Source organism: Rhinatrema bivittatum, chromosome 8 (genome assembly GCF_901001135.1).
Source record: "Rhinatrema bivittatum chromosome 8, aRhiBiv1.1, whole genome shotgun sequence".
In the NCBI taxonomy this organism is placed as follows: domain Eukaryota; kingdom Metazoa; phylum Chordata; class Amphibia; order Gymnophiona; family Rhinatrematidae; genus Rhinatrema; species Rhinatrema bivittatum.
The window spans coordinates 188,635,115-188,660,751 of record NC_042622.1 but is presented as its reverse complement, the minus strand read 5'-3'; the positions used below and the strand labels follow the sequence as shown (position 1 = coordinate 188,660,751).

Genomic DNA, 25,637 nt, shown 5'->3' with positions numbered 1-25,637 from the left:
TTGGAGAACGGATAAACTTGTAAGTCAGCAAAGATTTAGCAAATTTGGAGGACTGCCGCTAAAATGGTTTCCTATGATTATCTGTTAATTGGAGAGCCATCGCAGATGGATTGACGGAAGCCAGACAAAAATCATAAGGGATAATTATTCAAAAGGATTTGCACACTTAAAAACTGGGTTTTACGTGTGTAAATGCACTTTACCCGTGTAAGTGTGCTTTTGAAAATTGCCACGGTATATGCCATTGAATTATCAATAGGTTTTACACGTGTAAGTGCACTTTAAAAGGTGAATTTTAAAAGCCAGACACTTGACAAAATGAGAGGGCATGCGTGCATGTAGCATATGTGCCTGTCTGCCCGATTTTAAAAGGCGCCCACATACACATGACGTTGATGTTTGGCCGTTATAAAATTCCCACACTTAGGCAGCACAAACCCGACTTTATGCTACATGCGCGCATGTTATAAAGTGGCCACGTATCTGGGTGTGTACCGACGCACACACATATATGTGCCCCTACATGCCTCTTTGAAAGTTACCATCCCTGGCATAAAAGGGCTTTTGAAAATTGCAATGATAGTATCATAGATTTACACACATAACTCCTTTGAAAATTCACCTCCATAGCTGTAAACTACGTTTATGTCAATGGCTAATCCTCCAACTGGGATGCCTTCACTACTAATCATTTTACAGTACAAAGTGCTATTAGCAATACTAGTCCTGCAGAAAACTGAAAAAATAATACTCAGTGATGTGCTCTCAAAAAGATCTTGAAAAGAACAAGCAAAAGATATACCATTTAAAACAGTCTCTATTTAAAAAAAAAATTATAATGCTTCATTTGTGTATTATTGAAATTGTAGCTCTGGCTTCTTCTTAGACATGTAAGACACAGGTACAGAGGTTCCTTTCCATAGGAGAGGGAAGTATACACTGTAAGTCCCTCTCATAGGGGAGCAGAGTAATTCAAGATCTGATTCTCTAGAATTAAAAGATAATACACAAGATCTTTAGATTCCTAAGGACTTTTTTTACTTCAAAGCAGAGGACTTGTAATTACTTTTAACAAAACATTCTATTTACATTTCTTCCAATAGAAATTGACTGGAAATCTTTAATATTATTCACTTGTTTATCCCCCCTATTCAGTGGAGATGGAAAGGCTATGGCTGTTCTCTGTCACAGTCCTGGATAACACATCAAACTGTAAACAAATTAAAAAAAAAATCTCTTGCTTAATCCAAATGGGTTAAAATCAAGAGGATAATAATTATCAGGCCCATTCTTAGGGGTGCTGGAGTGAAAAGTGAATTCTCTTCTGCAGAAGGAATCGTCCACCTCAAACATACAAGAGCAGGCCAGCGGCATTGGGATATTGTGACATCAGCACCCAGCGGCGGATTCCCGCTGAAGACCGGCCCGGGAATTCGCCGCCCAGGCCCAGGAGATACCACATGGTCTGCCGAGCGTGGCTCTGTCACGGCCGCGCTTGGCAGACCACGTGACTAGCACGACCGGCCCACTGGGGGATGCCCAATCCCCCGATAGGCCAATCCGCCCTTGTCAGCACCAGTCAGCCTACGCACCTTTAAGGAGATGGCTCCGAAGGGATGCTGCTGTTAAGGCTGAGTGCCAATTAAGAGAGACGATGTGCCTCTTTCACCATGGCTTGTCCTGAAGGGAGGGAGGGGAGAGGATTCCCTTTCCTCACCACCATATCCCTGGGGCACACTGACAGAGTATATCCAACTCTACCGTCCACCTGGCTAAGATGGTGAGACGGACAGTGAAATGCTAAGAGAAATTAGGGAAACTAACCAAATTGGTAATGTGATAATAATGGGAGATTTCAAATACCTGTCTCACAAAATAAACGTCGCATAGATTATAATTTTTTAGATTTTTTTATGTGCATAGAATTTATCTGGAACAGTGGACCATCATAACACCCTTGGTTTTTTAGGCAGTAAGCCACACTTTCAACCTTACAGGGTCATGTTTAATCATCGGTCCATTAAATGTCTTTTGTCTTCTTTATTCAAATGTTCTCTTTCTCCTTCTTTTTTATCTTTTTTATAATTAGTAAAATCCTTTGTAATAAATTCAAAGACGGAATTGCCTTACTTGTGCGGAGCGCCGCTGCGCTTCCGACCTTTATCTCCTGTGCCGCCGCGCTATTATCTCCAGCGCTGTCGTGCTTTACTTTGCAATAAATTTAAAGACGGAATTGCCTTACTTGTGCGGAGCACCGCTGCGCTTCCGACCTTTATCTCCTGTGCCGCCGCGCTATTATCTCCAGCGCTGTCGTGCTTTGTAGGCGAAAAATACTTCTGGGTTTTTTGTTGAACTTCCGATTGAATGTGCTCACACACTTTAGAGCTCCTGCAGTCCTCGCGATTTCAAATACCCCAATATTGACTGGGTAAATGCATCATCGGGACATGCTAGAGAGATAAAGTTCCTGGATGGAATAAATGACAGTTTTATGGAGCAAGTGGTTCAGGAACCGACGAGAGAGGGAGCAATTTTAGATCTAATTCTCAGTGGAGCACAGGATTTGGTGAGAGAGGTAATGGAGGTAGGGCCGCTTGGCAATAATGATCATAATATGATCAGATTTGAATTAATGACTGGAAAGGGGGCAGTAAGCAAATCCACGGCTCTCGAGCTAAACTTTCAAAAGGGAAACTTTGATAAAATGAGAAAAATAGTTAGAAAAAACTGAAAGGAGCAGTTACAAAGGTAAAAAGTGTGCAAGAGGCATGGTCATTGTTAAAAAATACCATCCTAGGAGGACAGTCCATATGTATTCCACACATTAAGAAAGGTGGAATGAAGGGAAAACGATTACGGGCATAGTTAAAAGGTGAGGTGAAAAAGGCTATTTTAGCCAAAAGATATTCATTTAAAAATTGGAAGAAGGATCCCACCGAAAGAAATAGGATAATGCATAAGCGATGTCGTTAAATGTAAGACATTGATAAAGCAGGCTAAGAGAGAATTTGAAAAGAAGTTGGCCGTAGAGGCAAAAACTCACAGTAAAAACTTTTAAAAATATATCTGAAGCAGAAAGCTTGTGAGGGAGTCAGTTGGACCGTTAGATGATCGAAGGCACTTAGAGAAGATAAGGTCATCGCGGAAAGATTAAACGATTTCTTTGCTTTGGTGTTTACTGAAGAGGATGTTAGGGCGATACACGTACCGGAGAAGGTTTTCATGGATAATGATTCAGATGGACTGAACCAAATCATGGTGAACCTAGAAGATGTGGTAGGCCTGATTGACAAACTGAAGAGCGTAGTAAATCACCTGGACTGGATGGTATACACCCCAGGGTTCTGAAGGAACTAAAAAATTAAATTTCAGACCTATTAGTAAAAATTTGTAACCTATCATTAAAATTATCCATTGTACCTGAAGACTGGAGGGTGGCTAATGTAACCCCAATATTTAAAAAGGGCTCCAGGGGCGATCCGGAAAACTACAGACTAGTTAACCTGACTTAAATGCCAGGAAAATCAGCCGAAAGTGTTCTAAATAATAAATATCAAAATCACAGAACATATAGAAAGACATGGTTTAATGGAACAAAGTCAGCATGGCTTTACCCAAGACAAGTCTTGCCTCACAAATTTACTTCACTTTTTTTTTAGATAAAGGTGAACTGATAGATGTAGTGTATTTGGATGTTCAGAAGGCGTTTGACAAAGTTCCTCATGGGATAGGTGGCGATGTCCTTTCGTGGATTACAAACTGGCTAAAAGACAGGAAACAGAGAGTAGGATTAAATGGACAATTTTCTCAGTGGAAGGGAGTGGGCAGTGGAGTGCCTCAGGGATCTGTATTGGGACCCATACTTTTCAATATATTTATAAATGATTTGGAAAGAAATACGACAAGTGAGGTATCAAACACACTACTAAACACAACCCGTGAAAGAGCTATATCCATTGCCAGCCCCTCACTATGGAACTCACTCCCAACCGAACTAAGAACGCAACCCAACATAAAAACCTTCAAAAAAGAACTGAAAACCTGGCTGTTCACCAAAGCCTACGCAAACTCACACCATCAACCGCACTGCCAGACACCAATGCATACCAGCAACAAGAAACTATAGTCCATCCCATGAACAATGACATATCTACGACCTCTCTAAATTCTAAGACATTTATAACTAGCCTAAAAAGCATATTTAACTGCATATTAACTGTATGTCCAACCTGAAAGCCTGTTTTACTAACTGACTTGTTTGACTCATCCCATTTACTTTCCTACCCAACTACCCAACCCTGTAACCCCATCCCACTTGTATGAGAGGTCTAGAACGGGTTAATGTGAATCAGTTATTTACTCTTTCGGATAATAGAAAGACTAAGGGGCACTCCATGAAGTTAGCATGTGGCACATTTAAAACTAATCAGAGAAAGTTCTTTTTCACTCAACGCACAATTAAACTTTGGAATTTGTTGCCAGGGGATATGGGTAGTGCAGTTAGAGTAGCTGTGTTTAAAAAAGGATTGGATAAGTTCTTGGAGGAGAAGTCCATTACCTATTATTAATTAAGTTGACTTAGAAAATAGCCACTGCTATTACTAGCAACAGTAACATGGGATAGACTTAGTTTTTGGGAACTTGCCAGGTTCTTATGGCCTGGATTGGCCACTGTTGGAGACAGGATGCTGGGCTTGATGGACCCTTGGTCTGACCGGGTATGGCATGCTCTTATGTTCTTACCCTGGCTATCCGTCGAGCACTCTTGGAGTATCACTTCTCTTCCAACATAGAATAACTGCTGGAAGATCTGAAGGCTAGTCCTAGGCTAGAAGGTGCCCAAAGCTCCCACATCCTGGTGATCTTATTTCCATCAAGGAGCTTACTCCACCACACAGCAGGTAGACACTTAAGTTCCTAAGGCTTGGGGGGACTCAAGTAAGAATTAAACTGTTATTCTCTATTACATTGCTTCAGTGAGCCTTTTTTTTTTTAATTTAACTGAGGAGTAAATGGATCTGCTGGGCTCTATTTAGCTACACACCCTGTGGTAAATATTCAAAGAAATAGAAAATGGATAACTCATTCGGCTAAAGTTAGCCTGATAAGTTATCAGGGATATACAGCCAGAAAAACATCCCGAGACAAACTTCTCCAGCTCCTCCCTACAATCTCTTCCTGGAAAATCTGACAGGTACGCTAACCAGAGCATGAACAGCACTATATCATGACGGTCTCCGCGTCGGGACATGGCTCAAATGTACTTTTAGTAAGGCCAGAGGAATCACAAAAAAGAATATGATTTCTTCATATGTTGTTTATTCAACCGTTGGTTTGAGAAAACAAGACACAGAGCAGAACTAAAGAATAATTAGTGACAGGATAAAACAGAACAGCTGCAAACAACAACCAAGGAATAATTCTGATGCATATACTTGTTAGAAAGCCAACGTGTTATGGGGTGTGCTTCCTTTTTAAGGAATGCCAAGCCTAGTTCAACCAGCGAACCAAGCCTAGCACAACTAGACAGAAGTAATCATTGAACAAGGTCCTTCACGTCTTTCTCCCCTTGTGACTGGGTCATTTATAGTATATGAGGTCCTGCCTAACACTAAACCCAAGGTCTGAGCTGGGGCTTCCTCAAAGGCCTTCACCCTGTAATGGGTGAAGGCCTTTGAGGAAGCCCCAGCTCAGACCTTGGGTTTGTTTTATATTGGAGGAGATATGATTGAACACATTTAATTCTACTCTTAAAAAGACATTTTCAAAGGAGGTACACACATAAATGTAGCATGTCATAGCAATTTTCAAAAGCCCATTTATGTGTGTAAAACCTTTTGACAATTCAGCCCTATTGAGTGAATTTTCAAAGCAGTTGCACTTGTAAAAGTTGCAATTTTCAAAAGCCATTTTATGGGATTATTAATTACCTCCTTAGTGCATAATCCATTAAAATATGACATAACTTATTGAATGAGCATACCTGTTTTTTTGGAGAGAGTTGGTGGGTGGGAGGGTTAATTTGGCAAAGCAGTTTCCTTTGGGGTTCCCAGCTCAGTTGGAACTGGACCCCTCTTGGGACTATGGAGCCTGAAAGTCTTTGTTTGCTGCCTGTGGGCTTCTTCCTCCATTTTGAAAGCCCTCCCATGTAGGACAGCCCTCGCAGCTAACATCGCCGCAGACCGCAATTTCCTCTGAACCTGCTACTTGTGCACCCCAAGTCCAGCCATTAAAGGGGAACTATTTTCAAACAGTTTGTGTGGCTGTCAAGCATGCAGGAGCTGTTATCCCATGTACTTTCTGCTAATTCTCAAAAGAGAGGCAAACATGTGCAGCTTCTCTTAGACAGCTATCATGAAGGGCACGTGTTAAAAGCAGCTGCGTTTCCATCCCTGACCCCTTTTCTTTTTGTGAATAATGGTGCATTGCATCTCTCTCAGGTGCAGTGGAGTCAATATTCAAAGCCATTTAGGAACATATTGCCAGCTAATTGGCAACTTTTTGCATATTAGGTACCTTTATTCCGCTGAATGTACGGGTCAAGTTATTAGCTTGCCTGCTCGCCAACTTACTGAATACAGACCTTAATATGATTAAACTTGTCCTTTCCTTTTTTTACAGTGTATTGTGCAAATTTATTTTTTAAACTTGTAGCCCGCAGTATAAACATTTTTAGGTGGGCAACAATCATTCATTCATAAAAACAAACCCATGGTCAATATAAAACAAAAAAAGGCACCCAATCAAATCAATAGTGAGATCTTAAAAACAGCAGTTACAAGCCAAAAAAATAGATAAAAGATTAATTAAACTCTTCAAAAGCCCTGCCTTCAGCAATTTCTGGAATCTGGCAATAGGTGTTTCAGTGTTGACTCATCCAGCAAAGAATTCCACTGACAAGGTCCCATTACCATAAATAGATGATCTCTTGATTCTGCAAGACGAACCTGCTCGATAGCCAGTACATGCAGCAAATTTCGGAATGAAGACCTCAAAACACGCACAGGCTGGAAAATCCTCAGCACGGAATTAAAACGTTTTGCTAATAACCAATTTCTATCCGAGATGCTATGTCACCTTGAACGATGGCTGGGACTCGCTTTCTGGTGGGGAGAGGGACTTGGCTTTCCGTATGACACCCCCCTACACCCTCGTGTCATATCTTTCTCTAACCAAAACATTTCTATCAATCTCAGGACAGCAGCAGAAGCCACAGAGAAAAACATTGTTTGCTTTGGAAAAGACCTCGATGCTTTTTTTTTTTTTGTTTAACGCAGCTCATATCGTATCCAGGCTCACTTCTGAATCGCTGTGAAATTGTTCCCGATTTGAAGATGTCAAGATCTGGTTAGCAATTCAAATGACCACAATGATAATTATGCCTTTTCATGTTCTAGTGTGTAACACTCCATCAAAACTGACATAAATGCCTGGGTTTTTTTCATTTATCAGTGCAATGAAATGTGGAAAACGATATGAAAGTGTACTAGAAAGATATTAATAACTGTTCTTCCTGGAAGAAAGATAGCTCTTTCAGGCAGTCTATCATTTAAAAAAAAACCAAAAAAAAACCTTCTCTGATCATATCTCTCCTTGAGGAGAACTGAATGAGATTCTTACTCACAAACCATAATCAGTTCTGTCATCAAAAGTTAGAATATTTTGTGGAAGGAGAAAATTGCAGTCATATAAATTAGTCAGAAGGGATGTAGTTTGAAGGCTGCCTGGTTTATTTCAATATTTTTAAATATGAACACTGTATCAAGAAAAGATCATCTCCCTAGTGGGTTGTTTTATCTATAAAATACTGAAATTGTTTGGCTATCCTACAATTGGGGCAACTGTGTGATGTATTGGTGCTGTAGCATATGTCACTGGGAACAGAAATAAGAGCTATAATGTTTTCTTTTTAAATCTTCCACAAGGGATGCCAACTCTGATCTGCGAGAGCCACAAACAGATCTGGATTTCAGAATATCCATAATAAATATGCATGAGATAGTTGGAGAAATTACTACTTATCTCATAATTTCCTTTTCTTTAATGAAGACAGGTTAATCCACGACCAGTGGATTATGCACCTCTACCAGTAGATAGAGACGGAGCAAAGCTGACGTCACGGTATATGCACCCCTGCTCTGACATTGGCCCGCCAGTATTCTCTGCAAAAGCCAACTATGGACAACTAAACAATACATGAACAAACTATTAACAGACAACCATTCAAGCACTTAGTTAACAGGAAAACATTGAGCTCAGACAAGGAGTATAATATCACTAATCTAGGAACTGGATCTGACACTTACCAGCAATCCCTGGAAACGCAGCCGCTCAGAAGGACAACAGCACCAACATCCAGCAGCTAAGTGCAGGAAGGTGGATTAAATTGTCTTCAATAAAGATAAGGAAATTATCAGGTAAGTAGTATTTTCTCCTATCTTAGCATTCAGACAGGTTAATCCATGACCAGTGGGATGTACCAAAGCTACTCCCGAACAGGATGAGAGACTGCCCACTGTCTGATCAACACTGCACGCATGAAGGATGCATCCTGCCGGGCTTGCACATCCAGGCAGTAATATCTGGAAAAGGATTGTAAGGAGGACCACATCACAGCTTGGCAAATCTCGATGGGAGACAACAGTCTAATCTCCACCCATGACACTGCCTGAGCCCTAGTGGAATGAACCCTAACCTGACTAAGCAATGGTTGCTCAGCATCCAAAATCGCGGCCGTGATAACTTTGTTAATCTAATGAGCTATTGTAGCCAGTGATGCTGGCTCACCCTGTTTACCCCCACTGTACAGTATAAATAGTCAGTCTGTCTTCCTGAGTGGTTTAGAAACCTTCAAATACATCATGACATGATGCTTGACATCCAAAGTCTATAACAGACAATATTTATCCACATTTCTCTCCCTGTCCGGTGTCGGCAAGGAATCCGATTGATTCAAGTGAAAATCCGAGACCACCATCAGCAAAAAAGGATGGAACAGTTCATAACTGGACCACTCCTGGAGTAACTGGCAGGAACAGTTCCTAGCAAGTCAGAGCCTGCAGTTCTGAAACTCTATGCACTATCCTCAAGAAAATAACCTCAAGGAGAGGCTTCGCAGTGGTCGAAAGGTAGGACCTGCCAGAAAATCCAGAACTAGATTAAGACTCCACAAGGGTACCGGCAATCGCAAGGGAGGAACGAAGATGCTTCACCCCTTTCAAGAACCAGGCCATATCTGGATGAGCCGATAAGGGTTCACCTCGGAAACAGGCAAAAGCCGCCATCTGCACCTTCAAGGAATTAAGGGCAAACCCTTATTCAACCCATCCTGCAAAAAATCCAAACTGAGCGGGATCTTAAGCGAACGAGGATGAAACCCTCAGTCCTCACACCAAGCCTCAAACACTCAAAGTGGAGAGCTTTCACGCTTGAAGTAAGGTGGAAATCACAGCAGTGGAATATCCACGCTTCAGCAACCAAGCCCTCTCAAGAGCCATACTGTAAGACAAAATCGAGTCAGATCTTCAAGAAGAATAGGTCCCTGCTGTAGCAGATCCCTGTGGACCACCAGAAGCCTCCTCAGATCTGCATATCACAGCCTCCTGGGCCAATCTGGCACCTCCAGAAGCACCAACCCCATGTCTTCCGATCCTCCGAAGGCATACAGAAGATTGCTTTCTGGCCACTCCTTCATGAGGGCATCAATGCCCTAAAACTTCAGACCTCTTCTGCAACTGAAGAAGCGAGGAACCTGTACATTGTATGATGTCACCAGCAAGTCTAGAAAAAGAAGGCCCCAGTGGCCCACTATGAGCTGGAATGCTTCACTTGACAATTCACATTCTCCTGAATCCAAACTGTCTGCTGAGAAAATTGGCTCTTTTCCTGCAATGTGTGAGGCTGAGATCTCCTGAAGATGTACCTTCATCCATTCCTTGAGTTGGGCTATTTCCTGCGACACTCACTGGCTCTTGGTTCTTCCATGGTGACTGATGTAAGTCACATTGTCAAATTGTCCAACATCATTCTGATCGCTCGACCCTACAAGTGGTTATCGAATCGCAAGCATGCCAATTGAACGACATGGGCTTCCAGCCGATTGATGCTCCAGAGAGACTCCTCTGTACTCAAGCGCACCTGTGCTGTAAACTCCTGAAGGTGAGACCCCAACACTGGAGGCTCACATCTGTCGTGAGTACTAGCCAGTCCTGTGTTCATAGGGGAACGCCCTTCCTTAGATGATCCTCTTGCAACCAGCACTGCAGTTGGATGCTGATCTCCACCAGTAACTGAAGCCATATCGAGTAGTCTTGAGACTGTGGACTCTAACATGTAAGCAATGTGTGCTGAAGAGGACACAATTGCACCCTTGCCCATGGAACCACCTCTAGGGTGGCTGCCATCAACCCGAGCACCTGTAGATAAGACCACATCATTGGGCATTTAGTTTCTGTCAATAGTTGCACCTGCACCATCAGTTTCTGAATGTAGATCTCTGGCAGGAACACCCTGCCTTGCTTCATGTCGAAATGAACCCCAAATTACTCCAGTGTCTGCGATGGCTGCAGATTGCTCTTGCCCAATTTCCTCACCCAACCCTTTGGCAAGGAGATCACCTTGAACGAGGCCTGAAGACTCTCATTTGTGTTCTTGGCCCAAATTAGCCAATCATCTAAGTACAGGTGCCATCCTCTCTCAACACTGCTGCTACCATCACCATGAGCTTGGAGAAGGTTCTGGGTATAGTGACCAAACCGAAGGGTAGCGCTGGAAACTGATAATGTCTCCCCAAAACAGCGAAGCACAGAAAACCATTGTTGCTCCAGTCAGATGGGAATATGCAGATACACCTCTGACAAATCCAGAAACTTTATCACAGAGTTTAAGGTTTCCATGCAGGAATGACTCTCTCACAAAAGATGGTCGACCCCCTTGAGATCCAGGATGGGGCAAAAGGAACCCTCCTTCTTGGGTACAACAAAATAAATGAAATATTGGCTTGTATTTTCTTGAGACATGGGCACTGGGATCATGGCTCTGGGATCATGGCTCGCCGGCTGAGGAGCCTTGACAACATACACTCCACTTCTGCGGAAAGCTGCAGGGAGACACCCCGAAAACATTCCGAGGAATGCTAAGAAACTCCAGAGCACAGCCATCTCTTATCACCTCCAGAATCCACTGGTCTGATATGATCTCGGACCCTCCTCAGATAAAAGAAAAGACACGGGTGACCCCTAGCTCCTGTTCCTGGGGGTGAGTCAGCACACCCTCATTGAGGGGGGTGGGGGGCACTGCCGCTTGAGCCCATGCCCCGTCTGGGACAAAGGATTGAGACCTACCCAAAGGTTGAGCCCTCTGACAAGCCACTCTTCTGTCTGGTCAAAAACATTTGAAATCCCTAGCACAACCTCTTGCGCTGAATGAACGCGGCACCTGCTTTTTTATCCTCTGGTAACCGAGGAACCTGGGACTCTCCCCGCTTATTGGCCATTCTTTCCAAATAAGAGTGATCCTTTAAAAGGCAATTTCGTAAGATTAGACTTTGAAATTGTATCAGCTAACCAATTCCTCAGCTAAAGCCAACGCCTGACCACTATCACCGAAGCCACCTCTCTGGCAGAAGTGAGGACCAGGTTGCAGTCCACAATCGCCAAAAAGGTGGCTACCATTTCCATCACTGCCCTGGAATTCAAACCAGACACATCGACTTCTTGAGAGAGAAGCAAGCAAGAGCAAGCCACCAGGGAACAGCAGGAGGCTCTCTGCAAATTCATTGCCACTGCCTCAAAGGCCTGCTTAAGGATAGCCTCAATTCTCCTATCCTGTGCATCCTTTAATGCTGCTTCCCCTTCTACAGGGATAGTTGTCTGCTTGGTGACGGCACACACAGCGCATCCATTTTCAGAAAGCGCAACTGCTCTCTTGCCACCAGATCCAGGGGGTACAGCACTTCCAAGGCTTGTCCCCCTTTAAAATTAGCTTCTGGGTGCCCCATTCAAGATCAATCAATTCTTGAATAGCAGCCATAATGCTTTATGCAAAGAAACTAAAACGGGATTCTTCTTTGGCTCAGACATGGAATCAGCACCCGACACCCCCAGCATCTTCAGTGTCTGGGAGATCAGAGCCAACAACTCATCTCTATGAAAGAAACGCAACATTATTCTATATGGCTCCAAGCCTGGAGGAATTTCTCCATCATCCAGGGAATAAGGATTGCCTTCATCATCCGTGCCATCTGGGTCTCTATCAGTGTGACCCGCAGTAAGTCTAGACGTACTCCAAGGCACAAGGCGTGCGAGGATTCGTGGTCTGCAATCCTGAAGTTTGGCCTTCTCCTCTGACTGTGCCTGAAGAAAAGACTGAAACCCTTGAAAAAATTCCACCTAAGAAAAGGCAGAAGGATCCATACCAAAACCAGGGGGTGTCAGTCTTGTGTCCAATGAGCTACCTTCCCCTGCTGACGAACCAGTTAGGGGAGCCCCAAACCAGGCAAAACCTCTGACAGGTCCCCCTCCATCATCATGCAGGGAAGAGCCAGGCTCAGCAAAATCAGCGGGAGACAACTCTCCCTAAACCTCCAAGCAGCGCTGGCACAAGTTAGATGGGACGCCAGTCTGAGATGCCCGAATATGGAAGCAGCACAAAGGGTAAGGCACTTAGGCTTCTTTGCTAAGCTCCCAAAGGCGTCTGACAATTGTGCATCCAACTGCGTGTCTGCACAAGCAAGCCTGGACAGGGTTCCCCAAAACAAGGTCTGTCCAATAAACGCACACTATGGACGCCCAAAATTTAGGCGCCCAATATGCGGTCCAGGTAGGCGTTCACCTGAGCGCACATGTGTGAACTGTCGTCAGACACTGTTTCGCAGCAGACTTGCGTGTAGAAAAGTGCGCGAATACTGCCGTGGCCTACCATGCGGCGTCTGAGCAAAGCCTGAGAGCAGGGCCTAGCCAAAAGGCTGCTCAATCGGCCAAGCTACCACAACTTCCCAAGTTCTCCCAGAAGCAGGAATGGACGTTGGATCAGCACACCGAGGCTTGGAGACTAGAAGGGGAATGGAATCCCTCACTCTTTTTTTAAATATTTACTTTTTACCTAAGCTCAGCCCTTACCAGCCAAGTATAGAGTCTGTCTCCAGCTGCGGAGGGGGGGGGTGCGAGGACAAAAGCCTTCATCGCCGCACTTGGCTTCCTGCACCTGCTAGCCTCTCAGCTGTTTTTCTGTCTCTACAGAGAAGTCCACGCCAAAAAATCAGCTACCAGACTGAGGCACTCTACTGAGGGAGGGATCCGCAGATATTACCTCAGGAAAACTCAACTAAGGGAGGGACCATAAGGTATCACCACAGGAAAGCTGGGCGAATTAACTTCCTTCTTCTTTTCTCCTTTTAAAATATTTTTTAAGCCATCCCCAGTAGGGAGATGCATGTCCACCATCTGCTGGAGACGGAGAATACTGGCGGGCTGATGTCAGTGCAGGGGTATATAATACCGTGACGTCAGCTTTGCTCTGTCTCCATCTGTTAGTAGAGGTGCATAACCCACTGGTCGTGGATTAACCTGTCTGATTGCTAAGAAATTGCATGCATTGCCTCCAATGTATGCAAATATATCTTATGCATATTAATTATGGATATCATGAACCAAGCCTGTTTGTGGTTCTTGAGGACCAGAGTTGGCCATACCTGGCCTACTATACCATGAGGGAAAGAGACTTAAAAAAAATTAGATTAGAAGTCAAAGATCTGGTTGCAAGGTTTGCTAAATAGAACTGTAGACTGAACATCTTCAGTAGTGATCATTGCTGGCTAGACAAAATGACTATGCAAACAGTTTTTGATCTGAGACAGCCTGTTGTATAGTAGGTCAAAATATGTCATAACTCATTTCAAGATTTAATTAAATTGATATCAATTACAGCCCCTTCTAAGTAAATTCCAAAATGAACCATGCTTTAGTAAGCAAAAGTGAATATGCTATTGGAATTTGTCTGCACATCAGGGAGAGAACAGAATTTCAGCTTGCTTTTCAATGAATACCTGAATTCCACTTCTACTGATCTCTGTCATTAACAGGACACACATTTGGCAATATTTTCAGGAGTAGATTATAAGGTTGGAAGACATGGGCTAGTTGATAGCCATCTTGCTTTCTGAAAATAGCAACCTACTGACTCGTCCCTACTGAGGGTCAGTTAGCCATTATACAATAAGAACAGACCATGCAGGTACCAGTACATCTCCTCCAGTTATCCACAAAGGAGATAATTTTCAAAAGGTTTTATGAGTGTAAATGGACTTTTGAAAATTGATACTTTTATGCACATAACTCCTTTGAAAATTTACGCCATAGGACTTGTAAATGAGCTTTTGAAAATTGCTCTGATATATGTTACTCTTATGCACATAATTACTCTGAAAATTTCCTCCTACGAGCTGAGTGGAGGAGTAGCCTAGCAGAGCAGTGGGCTGCAAATCAGGGAAGCCAGTTTTCAAATCTCACTGGTGATTGGGCACATCATCATCTACTACCTCAAACTTAGGGTCCTATTTACTAAGAGGCCAATATTCTGTAGGCCGTTTAGTGGACAAGTTATCTGTGTAAAGTTAGCCGGAAATCTTGTCCCTTATATTCAGCAGGTAAACGTTCCGCTGAATCAGTTATGTTTAAACATAGCCGGGTTCTAAAGTTATCCAGCCTTCTGTGGCCAGATAACTTGCTACTTAACCGGTTAATTAGAGCTGACAGCCAAGTTAATTAAAAAAAAAAAAAAGGTTAAGGTGCCTGTAGCCCAATTCTTCCCCACTCCCCCAAATTTTGCATATGGCCTGTTGGGCCGTACACCCCCTCATGAAATATTTGAAATTGCTACAGTCAGCAGATCACTACCCCTCTCCCCCATCCTTCTGTCCTGACCCATTCCCATATCAAAACTGATATTATTTCAGCTTCATTCCCCCCAACTCTCTCCCACCTACCGCAGTTTCAATCGGCTGGTCCGAACACCCCAATCCCCAGGACCCTCTCATCCCACTCTCCGATAATAAAAGAAACACCCCTGCCGGGAGCAAGGTCTTGACTCAACTGCTCCCGGTGATCCAGCGCTGTGTCTGCCCTGAAGCAGAGCTGGAAGCATAAATTACCCACAGTCTATGCTTCCAGCGCTAGAAGAGTAAAAGCCACAGTGTACACTGTGGGTAGGTCCTGCTTCCAACTCTGCTTCAGGGCAGACACAGCGCTGAATCACTGGGAGCATTTGAGTTGAGACCTCGGTGCCAGCAGGTGTGTTTTTGTTTGTTTTGTTTTTTATTAATCGTGGGGGTGGGGGTGAGGGGGTCCAGAGGAGTGGGGTGTTCAGACCAGCCTACTAAAATTGCAGGTAGATGGGAGGGAGTGGGGGAATGAAGCTGGGGTAATACCAGTTTTGAAACATGAATGGGTTAGGATGGCTGGGATGGCGGGGGCAGGCAGCGATTTGCCGACTGTAGCAATTTCAAATATTTCAGGAGGAGTTGCACAGCACGCAGGCCATCTGCAAAATTTGGGGGAGAACGGAAGAATCAGGTTGTCAGTACTACTTATCCAGATATATTTTAAAGATATCCATTTAAGTAACAAGTTATCCAGCCACACAAGGCCGGATAACTTTAATCTTGCTCAGAAGCAGGTCTAAAGTTATCCGGCTATCTTAGCCAGATATACCCGATGTTCAGCTTGGTTAGTCAGATATCTCAGACCCTCTCCCGAACACCCCTGAAATGCCCCTTTTTTATATGGCTAAATAAGAGCTGGATAAGTAGTTATCCAGCTCTAATTTAGCCAAATAAGTGGCTGAATATGTCATATTAGCCATTTAGACGGATAACTTGTGAGTTATTCATCTAAATGGCTTTTGAATATCTATTCTTAAAAGGTAGATATTCAAAAGACACATTCTATCTTAGTAAATAGGGCTCTTAGGGCTTGATTTACTAAGGCTTTTCTCCCACTCTGTTTCTATAGGAAAAATGTTTAGTAAACGAGACCCTTAGATTGTAAGCCTTCTGGGTACAAGGAAAGGCCTACATTACCTGTATGTAATCCACTTTGAAATGGCTGACCAGTCACAAAAGGCAAAATGAAAGGCAAAACGTAAATTTAAAAAAAATGTAAATTATGATACTGGTACCTAAACTATAATATATTAGAAAAAGCTTTACAACAGATAACTAATTGCTTGTTTGTAATCCCTCCCGCTGGGCCTTTTTAATTGCCAGGTTAACTCTGGAAAGACTGATAGGAATCAGAATTTAGAGTTTAGGACTGGGAATAAGAGGCTCTCGAGTATGCATCCATTTCACACATGTACTCCCTGTGTAACTTATGATAAATCAATGTGTTGCCAAGTGCCTATATTTTCCCAGGTGTAACTGGATAATAAACAATTTATTCATTTAAAATATTTATAGCCATTGTACAGTAAAACTTGCTTTAAGCAGATAACATCAGCATTAAAAAATAATAAAAATCTAAAAACAGAAATGCATTAACAAAAAGCATATACAGATTTAGGATTGTCTGTACACTCTCTGGAAGAGAATTCCATAGGGATTGGCCAGTGATGCAAAACATACTGTTATAATCTGGTTTGGTTGTGGACCCTGGATCATAGTGAGAGCTGACTCCACCCACAGGGAGGAGCCCTGAGTGGACTCACTACGATAGGCGTGGCCTCAGCTGAGACGGACACAGAAGTAAGAGACTTTATTAGATTGGAACGTGGGTAAATCCCACAGAGTGGAATGAAGACACAGTCCAGAGTAGTGAGGTTGCTCAGTGATGATATCCTCGATAGTGGCCCGCAGAGCAGGGTACACCAGGAACTCCTCTCCCAATGACACACCTCTCGAGGGTAGATCCGGTAGTGGCCCGCAGTGCGGGGTATGCCGAGAATCAGAGTAGTAGTTCAGAGAGGTGCAGGAGTTCAGTAGAGCAAGGTAGATTATGGTACTCACTCCGAAGTGTAGACGAAGGCAGCTGAGATGAGCACGGTAGTGGCCCGAGGCACAGGGTACACCGGCGGTTTCATCAGCAAGTTGGAGGAAATGAGAAGCGTATTCACAAGGCTGAACTAGGCAGGATCCCAAACAAAGGCCTGGATTTATCAAAATGCGGTAAGTACTGCATGCGATAGCAAAAGGGGTGTGTTTTATGCTAATATAGTATTTATCGCAATTTGAGCTAATAGTTAAGTTAGTGCAAATTGCGATACCATTTCAGATTCTGCAATAAGTGCCAGACCTGTTGTATTTCCTGCATTCAACCACTGGGGGACCATTTTTAATGCTCCCAGACATATATGAGAGAGAGAGAGAGAGAGAGACTGGCCATAATAGCATGGCCCATAGGCAGGGATTTGTATCCCTATGGTAGGCCCACCTAGTAACTCGAGGTGGGGATTAGGTAAGTGTGTAGGGGGTTAGGGGCCACTTTGACATGCTACGTGACACCTACGAACAGAACAGTGGTCTCTTGTGAAGATTTGCTGGCCTTCGGAGTGAGGAAACTCACTCCAAGATGAGATTTGGGCAATGTTCTCTCAAACTAACTTGGGCCATGATATTTTGGCCAGTCTCTCTCTCTCTCTCTCTCTCAAATCGTCTGAAATAAGCCTTACGGGACACATCGCAAATGGCGATGAAACCTCACCGCATGGTCACGGCCGCTATTGCACAGCCTAACGCATTTGAAAGAGGTGTAGTTAAAATCTGCATTATGGCTGTGCGATAGCTCTTCGCAGACAGGCTAACCCAGCCCACTCCTCCTATTTTTAGAATTTGCATCGCACCATACGATATGGTGCGATCGCATGCGGTAAACACGTTTTTGCATGCGTTAAAGGCCTATCACATGCGAAAACGGGGCTTTTCGCATGCGATAAGCCCTTAACGCATGCGAAAACGCCTTACCGCATTTTGAAAAATGATCCCCAAAGATAGATGGATTCTCCAGGCAGGAAGGCCCTCCGAGGAGCGGATAGCCAGAACGTGACAAGGCCCCCGAGGAGCGGGTGCCTAAAGCGTTCTAAGTCCAAGTGTTCAAGAACAAGTTCAGAGTAGCGACGCGAAGTGTCTCCAAGAGGAGTGGAATAAGCAGGAAGGAAGTCCTTGCTAACTCGTAAGAAGCATAGGCTGAATGGATTAAATACATTGGCGGGTGACGTCATGCGGAAGGGACGCCCCCAAGGTTCCCACCATGACATGAATAAGAGAGGGCCTGGCGCGTGTGCATGCATGCCCTAGGTAATCCCTGGTTCAAGATGGCGGACGGGATCGCCCATGCCGTCCCGGGGACGCCCAGGAAGGTGGCGTTTGCATTCAATGGTGGCAGTGCATGCAAGTCTACCTCATGCATATTCACTGTGGGTATCCTGAAAACCTGGCCTGTTTGTGGCCCTCAAAGACTGGAGTTGGCCACCTCTGGTCTATAGGAAATGTATTTATTATAGAGAAGTAGTTAACATTTAACAGCAGCCTCAAAATGATAAGTTTTGATAATGGATTCAATAAGGCCAAAAAGGGACCATGACGCACTGACTCGGTAAGATTATTCCAAGCATATGATGCAGCAATAGGTAAACATTTATCTGTATTATTTGCAAGAATCTAAAAAAAGTATTCTTTTATATTAAATTGTTAGCTTATCGTTTAATTTATTGCTACATCTTATGTCTATTTGTTGGTTACGGTTATGCTTTGTTGACATATATTTTTGTATTGTCTGTATATTTTTGGTTCTGATGTGCATCACTATGAGCACTTCCCTGATATGGCAACTTATTAAATTGGAATAAAAAATAATAAAAGTAAACCCTGAAAAAAAAAAGAAAAAATGAGTATAGATATTAAAAAAAAAAAAAAAAAAAGTATAGCTATGAGGATTTCAATATCCCTACCTTGTTTGACCTCTTGATATCCTTGAAGCATTTTCAGAAGATTACCTGCTTCATCAAGCAATCCCTTGACCCCAGAGATGGACCAAGCCAGCTGTTGACCTAAATATAAATAAAAGAATACATCGCAAAACCTGCTATTAATTGTGAAAAATTCCAAGGGCTGGTACCGTAGGAAAGGGCCGTGATTTTTCTATCAGACTATTCCATTTCAACATGAAACCAAGTCCCACTCCAAAATGATGAATGATAGCTTTCACCAGCTCACTTATAGATTTATGTAGGATTATGATCAACATGATGCTTCGGACAAATGAAAAAAAAAAAAGAGTATTTTGTTTTCTTGCTGAGATACTGTACTCTTAACAGTTCACTTTGGTACAAATTCCTCAGTAACTCTTAATCTGCGGACTACACCAGTATCCTAAGCAAACGTGCGCTCGCTCTTTCACTTTGAAACTTGACATTCGTAACAGCTTTTTCAGCACTTGCCCCCACCCACCCACTACTGAAAATAATTTATATGGATTTGAAAATGAAATCTATGCACGTTAATTTTCCTTCCCCTTACCTAGACACATCCAAAACGCCCTCCACCCCCACCCCACCCCCTCGAAGAAGGCCTTCTCTTAATGCCGCTAAAACCTGTGGAAGAAGGCTCAAACCTTTAGCTGCATGGTGGGAGGGAGGGCAACAAACAGCCAGTAAACATGGGTGGAATCCGCCCCTCCCCGTAAACCTGCAAATTATTTACATGCAACAGTAAAGGGGTTAAGGAGCAAATTTAATATTAATTGCAAGGAGTGATTTCCTAATGAAAATAACTGATACAGTCTTCAACTGGGGAAATGCAAATGAGATCAGGGAGAAGGAAGCAAAGGACCCCCTCCCCCCCCCCAAAAAAAATAAATAATGAGGTTTCTGGTCAAGAGCAAGCGCTTCTTTCCCCTACCCCCAGCAGCTCTGCATGAGTTGATGCTACTGGACACTTCGCTCCCTTCGGCCTGGTTGAAATCGGGACTCCAGTAGGAGAGGGAGGGAGCAAGCATGGAAAACTGCAAACAAATGGCAAGTGCATTTCTTTCTAAACAATTTTGGCCAGAGAAAATATCTTCGCATTTTCGTGGACCCTAACGTGAGAGAAAGCAAGGAAATATTTTACTGCTTACCATTTTCATCTTCCACAAATGCTGCAGGCAACGTTTTGAACAGTTTAGAGTGCAGATCGAACAAGACTGAAAGTTTCCGGGTTAGTAAGGCCGCCTTCGAAAAACCTCCAAAAACAAAAATTAAAGAGCATAGAATTTAATTTATTCATTCAGTAACCCGGTGTTTAAATTTCAGTTCTAAGGTGGCTCTAACAACTTTAACTGCACAGGTGGTTAAATCCGATTATGAGAGGCTTCAAACTTAATTGGAGATAGACTGAAAAATAGGAACCAGTAATAGTGATCCCATACCCTGCCCTTAATCCAGATGTTTAACCTCCCCCCCCCCTCCAATAAATTAGATGTTCATCCACAAGCATGATTTATTGGGAACTTGGTCATTCGTTTCTTAATAACTCTTCATCACAACCTATGATCGGAACCCAATAAAACACATTGGTGTGCAAACAACTGTATAGTAGGTGGGATTTGATGCCCCCCCCCCCCACCGCAAGCTTCAATACTGGAAATTGCCAAAAAGGCCTACAAATGAAAACCAACACTCTATGAATCACCAGGGAGCTTATAATAAGACTGCACACAGCTAAATGAGATTAACATATCTTCAACCACCAAAACGTGAGATGTTATGTTATCTCATAACTGTCTCACTTAAATTCGAAATACACAGGATCCTAAAATGGGGGTACCCTCTCCTTCCTCTTTCCACATTTTCATCCTTCACTTGCACAGCAAAACATTGGACTCTGACAAGAATAAGGATGGAAAGGGGCAATACAGAACAGACATCACCGATGAAAACCTCTGCTAAAGTTACGCACACTATCCCCTGTGGACTTTAACTAGCAAACTGACACAAGTCAGTAAATTAAAGGTGACAATTAATCTGCATATTCACCAGGCATGGATGATAAAGCTGTTTAATTAAACTACTGCTGGATTTATTGAAATTTTCAGAGTGCTCTAAATTACACACAGCATGTACTATCACAGTCCAAAATGATTGCTACAGCATTAGCTTTTTGGCAAATGCAAATACAGACTAATTTATGGATTATGGCTAACAGGATTTGAGACAAATGAAAGTGTTATGCAATGTTTCTACTACTGATGTACTGTGCTTTTTATTAACAGTACAAATCAGTTACAAAAAAAAAAAAAGACATGATTACAGAATGAAAATCTACAATACAAATTATAAATAATACTTTAAACCTTCAGGGGTTATTTTAGTTAATACTATTCCTTTGACTGTCTATAATAAAGTTTATATTATCTACATATCTACTTAGTTATCTATTTCTAGCTGTCTACATATGGGAAGGAAACTTTGTACTGGATGTAAACAAAGACAAAGATCTTGTGTGCTCATCTGCCTGAGATGGTAGAGTACAAGAGAGAAAGATGACCAAAACTCTCTTGGATAAGGAGAGAGATTTTATATGCCATTACACACTATGGCTGCCAGCTGGGATATATCCTTAACAGTGTGGGCACTGGGCAGGAATAACTGGGCAGAAGAGATGGGCCATTATATCTATATAGATATTGATACTATATATTACTAACCGGCAGTAACTGTTGACTTAAGGAATCATCAGAAATAGGGATGTGCATTCGGATGATTTTTGGTTCAGGTCATCCAATTCAAATGGAACAATCCTCCGAAAAAAATCCAAATCCTATAAGGCTCAATCAGTTCAGTCCCCTTAAAGTATATGGGGGAAGCAAAGCCAGAGTGGAGCCAGTTGGGGATGGGACAAGGAAGGAGCAGGATCAATCAGGTTTGAGCACTTTTTCAACCAGCCTATCCCAGCTGGCAACTGCATGGATTGTTATTTTATTTTTTAGGTGAAAGTAAAATTAAAAGAGCATTTTGAGCTGCTACTAACCATTTTGTTCTCAATTATTCCTCTGCTGAATCTCGAAAAGGCATAGGAGCAGATTTTAAAAGGTTGCGTGCAGACGTACATGTGCGCGCACTACCTGGCGCGCACATGTGTACACCCGATTTTATAATTTGTGCGCACAGGCGCATGCAAGTTATAAAATCCAGGGTCGGCGCATGCAAGGGGATGCACAATTGTGCACCTTGCGCGCGCCGAGCCGCGCAGCCTTCCCCCATTCCCTCCCAGGCCGTTCGGAAATCGGAGCGGCCTCGGAGGGAACTTTCCTACCCCCACCCCACCTTCCCTTCCCTGCCCTTTCCCCCCTACCTTTTTCGTCATCTTCTTTTTTTTTTTTTTTTATCTCCAAACTTACTTCAGCCCTGGGGCTGAAGTAAGTTGCGTGCACCGGCCAACTGCTGGCGCATGATCCCCGACCCAGCAGCTGTGCAGAGGCCTCTGGCCATGCCCCCGCCCCCGGGCCGCCCCTTTTGTAAAGCCCTGGGACTTACACGCGTCCCGGGGCTTTACGCGCACCACCGGGTCTTTTAAAAATAGGCCCGGCGTGTTTTTCCCCCTCTTTTGGTGCTCTGGGGTGATCATGCCACTGTTTGCCCTGCTTTGCCCCTTTCGCAGTGGCTTAAGCTGTTCATGTCATTGCTACTGCCCTTTGCCCCCTTTCTTTGGTGCTATGGGGTGCTGTTCATGCCACTCTTGGTGTTTTGGGGTGCTGTTGCCTCTGCTGCTGACGCCTGCCAGCAAGTTTCATAAGATGTGAACGGCAAACCCCAAAGTTAGAATAAAAGATAGGGATGTATCGTTTTCCCCATTAACTTTAATAGAAAGAAATGAGCTTCTGATCCGGGCCAAATGAAACAGGAAACCGAACTGAAAATCCAAACCAAATTTTTTATTCCATGCATATCCTTAGTCAAAACTTAATGAGCCTCTGTTTCTTAGATTTATGGTGGTTGTTTTTGTTGTTTAAAATGTTGTTTCTCACCTTAGGCGTTCTGTATGGGAGGGCAGGTCACAAATCGCATTCAATAAATTAAATAAAATAAAATAATTAATTAATATGATTTCAGAAGTTTTGGCTCTGTTGAGAACAAGAACAGAAAAGGCATGGCCTCGTGTGTCCAGACAGAGAGCAGACAGCATTTCCCACTTTCCTATCTGGAAATCCTTGCCTCGGTAAAGCACAGCTATGCTCGTACATGGTCTCTTGGCTGCCTGTGCTTTCCTCCATCTGTAACACTGGCATTGTGCCTGCATACAAGATGGCATGCCTATCCTGGCATAGATGACAAGTTATTTAAAAAAAAACAAAAACAAGGAAAGGGTGCATTGGATGAACAGCATACAGTCACTGCTGGCGCCATCCCTTTGGCCAAGCAGAAATGTCCTACGACACCCGTTCCTTTTCGACAACACATGCCCTTACATGCACAGTGGCTGGAAACAGGATGACAAGAAAATGACCAATTTTGACATCACAAATACCTTTTATGAGAAGCAGAGCTTCTAGGATGAAGCTGGCGTGCACGTTCTGGATGCCAACTATGCGGAAGCAGCTCAGCAGGCTGGAAGGCAGCTTACTTCGAGAAGAGGTAGACTTCCACAGACAAGTACCACACGCTAGATGGTCACTTATAACAGGTTTAAAGAGAGAATAAATTCTAGGCATTAACCAAGGTTAAATGCAGAAAATATTATTTCTCAACAAGAGATGAACTTTGAACTATCTCCATGGATCGGGGCATTCAGAATACGTGGCATTACGCCCATGGGCCCGATTTAAAAAAGCATTTGCACGCTTAAAATTGGGTTTTACACATGTAAATGCACCTTAGCCGTGTAAGTTGGCTTTTGAAAATTTCTACAATATATGCCATTGAATTGTCCATTATGTTGCTCGCATAAGTGCATTTTACATGCATAAATAGCTTTTTAAAATTGCTACGATAGTAAGTTACATTTACATGTGTAAATCTTTTTAGTTGTTGATTTTTATACTGTAAGAAGCTGCAGAGACCCAAAGGCCAAGGAAGAAATCAACCACTGGCGTATTCCTCTGTGTAATGCTTTTTTAGTGATTAAATGGGGGATCACCATTCTAAGGGAGTAGGAATACACATCTTTAATTATTTGAGAAATATTACCATTCATCTAAAATAATGCTCTCAATAATAAATATGATGCAGTTCATATTTCAAATCTCTCACTGGTATAGGTAGAGCAGTTTCTTCAGTCCAGTCATAGTGTGCACATTTCAAAGATTTATTGACAGCTAAATATTGGATATTAATAAAGGTAAATTTCTTTATTGAAAGAAATGGGAAGCAGGAACACACAAATTATTCTCTGCATCGCAATGGGTCACAGTGAGGTCAATACTGAAAAAACCGCTCAGCAAGTAAATACCCACACAGATTTAAGGCAAGTATTTGGTTTGACAGAGTTGTCCACACCAATGTAACCAGGCAGCACTGAACCCCCCCCCCAAAAAAAAAAAAACCCTACTCTCAGCCAGCCTCTTACCCACCTAAATCTGTGTGACCAGCAATTTTATCTATAAAAAAATTTAGGCGGGTACTGGCGGGGGCGGGGGGGCGGGAGGGAATTTGAATGGTAAGATTTACCAGACTAAACTGAGTTTTAGTCTGGTAAATCTTTTAAATATAGATCTCAATATGGATCATCATAAATGAAATATTTATATACCCAATGCATTTAGATGCACAATGCAAAATTTTATACCAATCCCATTGGGCTCCAGTTCTGCTAAATAAATTATGGTCAGAATCCTAGGCTGTGTATCTAAGGGGATGCCCCAAAATCCAAAACTTTTTGGATGGAGGTAATAAATATAACACATAGAATAACAAGATTCCAGCCCACAACAGAATGTGTGTGATGCTTCTTTGTGTAGTGTTGGACCTAAAAATATTAAACTCAAACAGAATTTGGCTAGAAATTTGCTATTAGCTGCTAGGCTGGTCGTAGCCTTTAGATGGAAATGTACTGGTTCTCCTCAGTTATCCGACTGGTATGCTAAAGTGTGGCATCAGTTAAAAATGATCTCTCTGAGCCGGCCCAGTAGCTCAGTAACAAGTGCCGTGAACTTACATGCCGAAGGTCACTGGTTCGGTTCACAGATTGGGTCTTCTGCACCCTGGAGAGGCTGGGGCTGGGACACTAGAGAGGCGACGTTCACTGTTCCTCGGAGGATGGAAGGGGGGGGGGTGGGGTGGGGGGAGGATAATGCTCATGAGAGCGACCCCTAGTGGCTGGATCTACATTCCATGATGTAGGGTTCTGGAAGGGGCCCTGGCGCATGGACCCCGGCCTCTGGACCATTGCTACGGTGGCCAGACTGGGAAAGGTGGGAGGGAAGGTCTAATATAAGAGAGGAAAAATCCCCAGGTTGGCGCAAATGAAAGCTTCTGGCACCAGGACTCCAGCACTGGTTTAGGCTGAGCAAGAAATAAAAAGGATAAAGGAGGAACTGCCAAAAAAACTCTCTCTTCTTTTGAGTCTTTGGACACTCTTTTTGGACTATATTGAATATCATGTAATTAATGATGTACCTTCATTGTAAGAAACAGACAGGAGATAGATGACTACATAAAGCTTTTATTATTTT

The 25,637-nt window shown here is 43.1% G+C and overlaps 1 protein-coding gene across 1 annotated transcript in view; it reads right to left on the bottom strand.

The window, feature by feature from the left end:
* The window catches only part of LOC115096908 (dynein beta chain, flagellar outer arm-like), a 630,228-nt gene that overhangs the window by 387,239 nt on the left and 217,352 nt on the right, over positions 1–25,637 (bottom strand). Inside the window, 3 exon segments of the mRNA XM_029612190.1 lie at positions 18,940–19,038; positions 20,106–20,210; positions 23,495–23,640. Of these exon segments, the coding sequence (XP_029468050.1) occupies positions 18,940–19,038; positions 20,106–20,210; positions 23,495–23,640 (350 nt within the window).